This window comes from Habropoda laboriosa, unplaced genomic scaffold (assembly GCF_001263275.1).
Source record: "Habropoda laboriosa isolate 0110345459 unplaced genomic scaffold, ASM126327v1 scaffold57, whole genome shotgun sequence".
NCBI classification, from domain to species: Eukaryota; Metazoa; Arthropoda; class Insecta; order Hymenoptera; family Apidae; genus Habropoda; species Habropoda laboriosa.
This window is the reverse complement of record NW_017100229.1, coordinates 1,102,379-1,113,221: the sequence shown is the minus strand read 5'-3', so window position 1 is coordinate 1,113,221 and position 10,843 is coordinate 1,102,379. Positions and strand designations below refer to the sequence as shown.

At 45.6% G+C, this 10,843-nt stretch overlaps 1 protein-coding gene across 1 annotated transcript in view; it reads right to left on the bottom strand.

Annotated features, from left to right (window-relative positions):
• LOC108571213 (fez family zinc finger protein 2-like) overlaps positions 1-8,433 on the bottom strand; it is a gene marked incomplete at its 3' end in the record, with an annotated part of 24,461 nt that extends 16,028 nt beyond the window's left edge. Inside the window, exon 1 of the mRNA XM_017933211.1 lies at positions 8,380-8,433. Coding sequence (XP_017788700.1) covers positions 8,380-8,400 — 21 coding nt within the window. The remainder of the gene's footprint in view (positions 1-8,379) is intronic.
• Positions 8,434-10,843: the final 2,410 nt, after the last annotated feature.

Here is a 10,843-nt window from a genome sequence, read left to right as displayed (position 1 = left end):
GAGAGTTCATTCAAAAACGGTCGGTTAATTAGAGTAATCGAGATAATCGGGAACAGCTGAGTAATTAGTAGCTGCGTTCGTAACACCGATAAATGCATGATCGTTCAACATCGACCTCGAACTGGTTTCCCAAACTGCAAAATGGTCGTTTGGTAAAATGCTTCTCCGGTCTACCTACCTGCCTGTGTAGGCAAAATTTCGATCGTGCGAATAATTTCAAGGTCCTCGTGACTGATTCCGCGTGTGGTTTAGAAATTGATGGGAATTCTGATGGAAGTGTGATTAGGATCGATATAGAAGGAGAGTTGCAGGTTAAACAGCCGCTAATACGATGCGTGTTAAATTGCATTACATCTGCTTATTAGTCACGGCACGGGCAAGCCGCGTGCGACGTTGAAAAGGCAATCGTGTAATACGTCATAATTTCCATAGCGTGACTGGACACTCCTCTGGTGCCCTCCATGCAACATCACGTTAACACCTATAAATGGGAATTTATTATTTTCCCGTGTCTCGTGGAAACTCGCCTTCTTACTTCCACATCTTATCTAAGCGATAATTGAATAACAGCGGAGAAACATTTTTTACAGCCGTAACTCTCCTATCTTTTAATTTTCTTTTAAACGAGGGTTAGATAAAGTAAGAAGTTTAGAAGCAGAAAAAAGGAAGGAAATTGCTCCTACATCATTTTTCACAGGTCTCGTGGAAATGCAATCTCCTTCCACGTTTTATCTGCACTCTGATTGATTACCAGAGAGAAATCGATCTTCTTTTTTAATTTCTTAACCCTTTCCCTGTGATGTCTAAAAATTAGAAACAGGGATGAAACAGCGAGGTAGAGGGGTTAAACAAGTGTGACTAATGAAAAATAAAAAAAATTAGAAGACTTTTGAAAAAAGAACGAGAAAAAGAAAGAACGAAATTCCGAAGAAAATTTCTATGTGATTCGGTAAAAAGAGAGGATCGTCGTATTTGCCGCCTGCGGAACGTGGTAGAAACATCTTCCCTAACGCGATAATCATGCGATACGCGGAGGCTTCTTCCCCCGGCGAGTGGCGTCTTTTTTACGGTCCGCATTTGTTCTCCAATTAAAACGAAGACCTCGCGGTACTTTTTATGCCACTTCTTTTCTCCGCCGCGCGCAAGTCTAATGGAAGAACCTTTCTTGCGCCTCGTTTCATTCTTTCCCTCCTTCTTTTTTCTCTTTTTTTTTTTCGCCTGGCCGATAAATAGTCCTGATACATATTTCGACGCGGGCAGCTCTTTCCTCTTGCACGCCGGAACGCGTTTATGGAAATGCTCTCTTCGGCCACATTGCGCCGTTCCGCCTAACGAGTTTCCATTTGTGAACGCCCACGATTTTTCCTCTCCTCTCTCTCTCTCTTCCTTTCGATTAGCACGCGGAACTTTGTTCCTGCGTCTTCTCCACCTTTACGTACAATGCAACGTGTGTATATAAAGTGTAACACACAGCGATAAGAAAAGACGAAAGGATGTTTTACGAGTGCACAAAGGTAAACGACACGTGATGATCAGGCCGTGAGCCGGATCACCTGCCCACCACTCGTATATTTTCAACTATAAAGTCTGGAGGACTCGCGAGCTCCGATCAAATTAACGTCGTCGTTTCCTCTCGGACAAAATGGCGGGGGAAGGAACGAAAATCGATATCTCTGATCTGGTGTAAAAGACTGGATACGTAGCACCTTTCGGTTCACCAACGAATTATTCGAATAATCGCAAGAGTGCACGAGATTATTTTTCGACCAATTAAAACAAAATATCGTTTCGAGAGTAAGAGAGCAGAGAGGTCGTAGAGAATGTTTTGGCAGACTGGTTGACAACAAGAGTGGAGCAGTTTCGCTGGAATTCCAACGTTGTATAGACGCGACTAAACGGGCAAATGGAGCGGTTGATTAATTTTACATAGATTAGCGAACGAATCTACCGTGTGTGTGTGTGTATTCGTGGTTCGTTTTTCGAATTCACGCTCGCAGCCAGGCAGAAAAACAACGATTTAATTGATCTCGGCGAATTTTCTCGTGGGCGAAAAAATTTCGACGCCACTCGAAATCGCGGAGGAACGGCACGCGATTCTACAACGTATCGTTGCCTTCCACCGGCTACTGTGGTTTTCACGGTGAGGAAAAATTGCGAGGGAAAACTTTCGATGAAAAGTGATCAGGGAAATCGAAACGATCTACTTTTGCAAAAAAAATTTTGCATCAAAAGCAATCTTCATTTTCTTCAGTTAAGAGAAAAGTATATTTCTACAGTTACTCACAAAAATAGAACACTAACGAAGCAACCGTTGAATGAATATTAAAAATATTCATTTTTGATAAATGACGTTTCACCACGAAGAAGCATCAACTCAATCTTTTTTTTAATAATTAACCGAAACACATCGTTGCAAAGGCAAACTTACATACGGTATGCGAATACTTTTTCGGGAGTGTATATAACCGTAATTGATTCTGGCGAATTTACATTTCGTTTGAAAAATGAAGGGATCTTCGAGGAACGAGATTGCTCGAGCATTTTTCCGGCGATTCTTTTTTAATTCATGCACGTGTAAATACGTCAAAGGGTGGGCACCGTAGTACGTGCGCGATTGGCGTTACGAAACGGGCGCGCACCGTGGCCGCAATAAATCAAGATAAAGTTATGATAAACAAATTAGCCGGCGCTGCCGCCCCTCACCGGTGTTATTGTCTATCGTATATCTACCTACAAATTACCAGCCGTCCCGAACACCTCGGGGTAACTGCTACTCAGCTAGTCCCCGTTCTCTATGCGCTGCTCGCACACGTACCGGGGGTTGAAGGAAATTTCGAGGGGTAACTCGAAATTAATGCACCACTTCCTCCCGACGTAACCTCCAATTGCAGTGTACCAGCGTGCCCTTTATTTATTCGATGAGCCTAAACCGAACTTTTGGTACCACCTTCGAGGGGCCTGCGTGCACCTCAGAGGGCCAAAAATACGCTTATCTTTACGATTTTTTTTCCTTTTTTATGGAAATACTGCGGCGTTCGTAAGCATAGGGACACCTATTACGTTCGTACAGACAGTGTAAAGTTTGTCGAGAGCCTTTGGAATATTCATACGGCTAGAAATAGTTGAGAAAACGTATAGGTATAGTCGGTGGAAGAAATGTGGTGAGATCGTAAGATCGGTCACGTGACGAACTTTACATATTCACGAATATCGATAGGACGAGAAGATAAGAGCTCGAAGCTTCGCTCCCAATTGGAAAATGCATAAAAATGCGTAAAAACGTTAAAGTGTCACGAGGAAACTTTGTATTCTTCACCGAATTTCTTTTGCTTCAACTATACATATCTACCCTGGGAATCTTCGATATTGCTCGAAACCTTGCACATTCCACGCGGGGAGATTACAAGATCAAGGGAAGAACGGGTCGGCGCAATTATAGATTCCGCGATTGTTTCATCGCGCGTAAATTACCGCTGGAAAAATGCAGTCACGCCAGGGAAGCCCGGTCAGCCGGCAAACAAAAGAAGAAAGCAACGGCGACAAGATAAAAACCGCGAGGCAGCTCGGTGTCGGCTCGGCGGTGCTCGGCATCGAGGAGCTAATTTTTTAAAGAGCACAGCGAAAAGGGGGTGCGAACAGGCGGAGCAACCCCCGGCTAAGCTCGCCCTGCCCTCTTCGCCCCCCTCGCCCCCTTCTTCATGGTACCAACCCCGTCGTCTATCTTTCTTCGTTGCAGCTCGATCGCGCGATGCACGCAACCAGGCTAGGAAGAGCTTCGTGGCCAGCTCGTATTTCTCGCCCTCCAACAAGATACCAACCACCTTTAGCCCCATCCTCGACCTCGTGACCACACGTACATCCACCCAGACAGACGCGAAAGGGTAGATAACGTCTTGTGTACACGAGTGTGTGTGTGTGTGTGTTAGTGTAGCATGCGAGTGACTAACGTGTGGCACATCTACATACGAGTGCACACACACGTGTGTGTGTACGTTTCTAAAAGTAGGATACGATAGTACGTGTTCACGTACGTTTCACCACGACAGAGAAAAGAGAAGACACCAAGCCATGTAAAGTGGTGAGCTGGTATAACCGCCACATCCACCCGCCACGCTACGGGTGCTATCTGGCTAACTATCGCTGATCCTTGGCGCGAGACGGGCCCACGGGGGAGCGGAGAGAGGGAAACAGGCGGAAGGGTAGTCTCGTGGATCGCTTGAAACAGCGCCTGCCTACGGGAACTGCCTGCCTTTTGGCTCATCCGTGAAATATTTCGTGTGAGAAGGCTGATTTGGTTTGATCGGGTAAGGTGAGCGATGATTACGAACGCGTCCCGACGCAGGTCCTCGTCTTTTTTTTTTCGGGGGAAATTTGAGTTTGAAGATTCGCGAGGTTTCTGGTATCAATTTATGATATTAACGATGATTGGGATGAGAGGGGATAGTAATTAATTATGCGACCTACGTGTGAGGGAGATTTCTTGTTAATTTCTTTTTTCTACCGGGATAGATGAATTAGCGGTAGGTGTGGAATTTGTATAAATAGGGGACCAGCAATTTGTTAGGGGTACGAAACGAGGTGTCAGCCGGCAGAAAGTTTCACAAATGGTGGAAAGGGCGGTGACAACTGGCAGGAAAGTTGGAACGGCTCGAAGTCTCTTCGGGAACGGTTCAACCCCCTGTTCGGATACTTCGAATACTTAGGTTTGCTCTTCCGGCTCGCGTGATCTCCCCCGAGTTCCATTGTTTTGTCCGTGTCTCGCGGGATCTCGCGATGGAAGGCATTTTAACAGGGGCGCAACGGACTTCAACGCTTAGGGGTGGGTTTTTTGGCCGTCCTGCGACGCCCATTTGTCGCTAAATTAAATGTCCAATTAAACGTCCCCGGTATAGACTCTAGAAAAGTTTCGTCCGTCTCATCTGGTGTTGCGCAATAAAAAATTAAAAGTGTGGCTCATTTTTACACTACGATACATAAGCAGGTATAACGATCACTTTTATATTATTGGAAAAATGAAAAGGATAGTTGAAATAGAACTTTCCAATGGTACATTAACTGCACACTCGCATTAAGATGATAATCAACGATATAAATCATATTTAGCGTCAAATAATTTTGGGTCAATTGACTTTTCAGCATAAACTACCTCGTATACTGACCTAAGAACCCTTTCAGACATTCACGAGATAAATCATACATAAATACCTAAAAACAGAGACTTAAAAATAACATTTTAAAACGTCAATGATTTTAGTAGCCACTATCTCCAAGCGAACTCTTTAGAATTAGGCTACTACTGTGCTCACAGTTTCAAACGAAGGAGTAATAATTAAAGTTACAGACTCGTCGATATTAAAGGATAAAAAAAATGTTAAAATACACCGAAATAACATTGCTAAACATGGACAATAAAGTTGGAGAAATTCGTAACACAGCGTAAAAAGCAAAGAGCGCGGAGAATGACAGGAGAGGCTGAAGCTTAACGTCCGGTAAGGCCCAAGACTAGCACGGGGCCTCCTCAAATATTAGCGAAGGACCCGCGGGGTCCCCTTTGAACTCGAATCCCCGAAAAATTTCTATGGTGAATAATCGGAGACAGCTGGCACGATGCGAAATCAAGTAGCGTAATAATGCCCCGAGACTCCACAGCATCCAGAGCGGGAGAAAATAAAACGGGAGAAAAAGGAGGAAAATGCACCCTCGGATTCGAGTATCTCCCCCGTCTTACCCTCTCCACGCTTCTTAATTCAAATATTTACCCGGTGAAAATATCGGTCGAAACGAACGTTCTCCCGTTTCTTTCCTCGGATCTGAATTTTCATTCCTTAAAACGTACCTACGTATCCGAGAAGAGAGAGAAAAAAGATAAAGAACACGGTCAATTAGGAGAGCGACATACCCCTGTCGATTTACGCGCGATATTTCATTGTTTATCATCGCTATGAAAGCCAGGAATGACTTCCTCTTTCCGCTAATCTCTCATTGCTCGTTAATTAACGACACATGTCGGTGGTGGAATTTTCGTGGAGGAGCCACGGTTTATCTGTGCCGATAAAAAAGCGACGTTTAGCGGGGGACAGTTAAAAAAAATGGAAGGGGGCAACGTGCATAAAACGGTACGGGTATTGACTAATAAAGCGATATCTCGGTATTCGGCGGATACGTGGCCACATCTCAGCGGTCTGATCGGCAATTAACGTCGCTGTATGGCCCCGCGTTTCACCGTCGGCTCTTTCGCGAATAAATGACACACCGCGCGCGCGTGATAGGTATGCTAATCGCGCTGGCCCGCTGTAAAATTTGCTCGTCAGCTGCGCTCCTTACGATCAGCAACAAATTTGACGTAACCAACGAAGCTTCCTCTCTCTCTCACACACACACACTCTCTCTCTATGGTTTCGTCGCGGAATCGCGATCAATTCGCGTGAAAGTTTGATCGCTATGCGCGTGATACGTTCAATCAAACCGATCAAGTGGAAAACGAAACTATTACCGCGTCCGTAAATCACTACACACCTGGTGGATCACTTTGAACGGAGTATTCGATAGAATAGGCAATTAAAAATTAAGTAACTTTACAGCTGATACACAAATTTATCCTTGCTCTAAGTCTACTACTACTAAATCGCCAAGATCGCCGAAGAAATCGCGAAAGAATCGCCAGCTATCTCTCGCTTTATTTTCTCACATTTTTCATACCTACTCTCTACTTAGTCTTATGCGTATATAATTCCTATCAAACACACAAACTACGCATTTTCTCTCTACAATCCGTACCAAAAGCGTTCACCTTCCATCCCCGTCGCTAAAAAAGGAAATAATCCATTCACACATGTCTGCCGCGCGAAGAACGTTTCATACCCTTCGAGGAAGCGAGGAAAGAACACGAGGAAGCTTCTGAAGGAAAAAAAAAAAGAAAGAAAGTGACGGAACCGCCCTGGTATCGGGCAGTTTATCCCGCGGGAGGAGCTACGATACAATGAATAAAGAACGAAGCAGCTTGGTCGAGTGAGCCCTGTGAACGAGGCCTTATTGGGATATTAATCGTCGTACCAGGCGAACGCCCTGTCCCCGAGTGTTTGCACGAGGTTTGAAGAGGCTGCAACACCAAAGCTGCCTTGCACTGAAAACCCTCTCCGTGAAACCCCCTCCTTTTAAGCACAACGAAACACTACAAGACCCCTTCTCCTCACCCCCTTCACCTTGCCAAGCCCAACGTGTTCCTCTTTTCGAGCCTGGTGATACTCGAAAAGCCTAAGTACTACACACCACTACCACGCACAGCAATACTTCGGACACACTCGAAACACAGAGCCACTTAGGTTAGCTCGCGTATTACACGTTACAGAGGAGGTTTAGGTAGAGGTATACAGAGAGGTAGGAAGTTTTGCTTGGGATCGCTTGATAGGCGCGTTGCACGAATGCTTCGAAATAATGGGCCGTCGATTGGCGGCCGCTTGTTTAGAAAACATAAACGGGGCGAGCTAATTGTTCGCTAATTTCCAGTACCACTTGTACGGCCGTTCTTCGAAGATCAATGCGTCATGGTAATCGGAACGGGGTGTGTTTTCGTTCTTCGAGATTCTTTTTCTTTCTCTCCCCGGCCCTCGGCTAAACAGCCTTTCTTCTATTGTACGATATACGGTTCGTTTTCTCTGGATACATGTTGCCACGGGAGAATGGAAAATGGTCTTTGATAGCCAACGATCGAACCGCGGCCGTCGCTCTGCGATGGTTATCCAGGACGGGAATCGGAAATTTCTTTTATCCAAAATAGTTCTGATAGATTTTTATGGGATAATTTGGATTTTCGTAGAAGGTGAAATAGCGTGTTTAGAATGTCATTTAGCTGTGTCGTCTGAGAAGATGATCAGAGAATTCTTTTGATAAACTGTTCGAGAATCAGGTTCTCGTGGACTTTTATGAGCTATTATCGATTCTTTTGGGTATCGGTATTAGGTCTTCACTTATTGTTTGTATAGTGAATTTACAGGAATAGTTTTAGGAATTTTCTGAGAGAGCTTTTATTCGTAATTCGAAGGTGAGGTAACTTCGCGAGGTTCTAAGCGTATCAAAGGAGTAAATTTTCAGCGAATGCGATGCTTATATCACGGCAGCTCGAGAGGGCATTCGAACGCGACGGGCGTTTTAATCCATTTAGCTGCCAGGCTGGAGAGAAGCGGGCTCTCCTTCATCCACTCATAAAATCTGGCTAATTGCGCTAAGTCGTTCGTCTCGTAATCCTCCCCCAATTATCAAATTTTCTGCCTACGGTCTGACTAATTCTGCGCAACTAATTTCCTACTTTCAAACCGAACGATCGTTTGATAGGCAATTTTTACGGTTGAAAATCGGTAGAAACGAGTGAAATGTACTTACGAGAAGCTTGTGAAGATCCATCGGTGGCTCGTTCGAACAAGTCCTGCTCCTCCGGTAATCCTGAACACTTTCTAAACAGGAGACGAAACGTCGAAAGTTCAGATTTCCCAACGAAGTTGCTTCATCAGCTTCGATTCTACTTGATCTTGCAATTCGTTCGACTAACGCGACATCTTAGAAACGATTTTCTTCGGATCACCAGTTCGAACAGGCTTCGATGTTCACGAGGATACGCGACGGCCATCGACAGGTCGGCGTCCGCTTGATCAAAGTCTCTTAAATCGGCCGTCGATCTCATCGAAAGCACAGGATTAATCCTTTCGCTTCGATATACCGTGCGCCATTGTTACAAGCAGACACTGAACCTTTCAACAAATTACAATCGCCTCTTCTTTCGACAAATTCACGCTCATCACGTCAACAAACTGAGAACTTCTTTAGACGACGATCTTCCTCTCGTTTCTCAGCCTAACGAAGAATCTTCCATGGAAAAGCTTTTCAGGATTTAAGCTTCGAAGTAACTAGGTCCACAAATAGTCAGCCATCCCAGTTGATCCTCGAATCCGTCAGACACCACGTTCGTAAATCTTCTCTTCTCGGAAGCTTATCCACTGTCTTCTACGTCGTCTGCATCGCTCTAAAGCTTCGTCTCCGTGAAACAACACTATGCGAAGGATGCACAGGCGAGAACAGTTCGCGTGTTCAGTATCGCAACTTCATTCTGAACAAAACGCGCACGAGAGAAAGTCACTTCGGCGTTCCGTTGAAACGAGAACGCTATTTTTTCCCCCACGCGATTCCGTGGAATATAACGTTTTGATCGTTGATCCCTTAGCAGATGATCGACGGAGATCACGAACGATCCGTTAGCCGTTGGAGGCGCCGTTTGCCGCTGCTGACGTGTGTGCGGTGGCTGCTGGCGAAAACCAACGAAGGTTTCAGCTGCAGACAGAAGGGTGAAGGGAGGTCACGAGTCGAAGGTAGCAGCAACCACCAATGGGGCGGTGCTAGGGGCGGGGCGTAGAGCAACCTAAGGACACGCCCATCTCGTTGCACGATCATAGGCTGCAACACCCCAAGGAATGCTCCATCCCTGTCACACTCTGTCCCACTAGCTATCGCTCGTCTTTTCCTCTCCACCAGGAGACCGGGCCACCTTTTTCTCTCCCCTGCTTCTCTCCTCCTTTTTTTTTCTCCTTTCTTTCTCTTTTTCTCTTTTTTATTTTACTCTCGTTCAATTGGGACGAAGGCGACACGGAGCGCGGCGACGTTAAAAGTGCAGGCGAACGACGACGAGCCTTCGACACTCTTCATCGATCCCACTCCTCCTTGGTCAGCTCGGTTGGAATTACGATCACGAATCCCTTAGCCTGGTTCGTTGAAAATCCACTTGGAAAATGGGATTCCTCGACGTTAGCACGTCTAATCAAGTAGTTTCCTAAGTGTCGCGTAGAGTCGAGCGTATTTCTCCACGAACATTTCCACTTAACAGATCCTTACCTCGAATAATTTTTCACAAGTGCACAATTTTCCAAGAAACAAAAGAAAACGCGTAATTTCACTGCGAACAAGTTCGTTCTACAGGAACAATTCTCGAGATAAACCAAGATTAAGATGCGTTAAAGAGCAAGCAGTGCGTGTGCTTATTAAAAAATATATTTGCTTAGAAATATCCGGCGAAAGGTGAAAGCTGGCGGTGAAATGCATTGAAAAGATTCCCGTGACGGTATAGAGAAGGGTGAGTTGCATCGAGCTTCGACACAAACGGGGGTTAGACGAGAAAGAAGCGAAAGAGAGAGAGAGAGAGAGAGAGAAAGAAAGAAAGTACCTGGATCGAGGGGTTGACACAAACGGGGGTTAGACGAGAAAGAAGCGAAAGAGAGAGAGAGAGAGAGAGAGAAAGAAAGTACCTGGATCGAGGGGTCGACGAATGAGCCAGCGAATGAATACCGAGTATGGATTCGTGAGGAGCCAATAGGGGTGCACGATGTCCTCCCTTGTTCGTGGGAGCCACGCCAATCGTGGGCGTCCGTCACCCTCCGGGGCTTTTCCTGGGGGGTTGGCGATGGTAGAGAGACGCTACGCTCTGCTTCGAGGGCTCTACCTGGCTGGCTGATAAAGACAGACAATCCTCTGTCTTCCGTGGCGGATCATGCCAGCTTTGCTAGGCAGACGACCTCGTAGCAACCACACCTCCACCTTTGCATCCACTTTCATTCACTTACAACCACTTTCTACTGACGCCAATGCTCCGACGCCTTTTCTTAGATTACACGGCTGTTTCCTACCCTCTTCCCCAACGTCTACCGTGATTAACGGATTATGGAACTCGCCGGTGTGTGGGTTAGAAGGGAGGTGACGGGAGGAGAGAGCAGATGGGAAAAGAGTTATATTTTTCCAGAATTTTCTTTCCTTTTTTCCTGCTTTTTTTTTTTTTTTTTTTTTTTTTTTTTTAAACCACCCT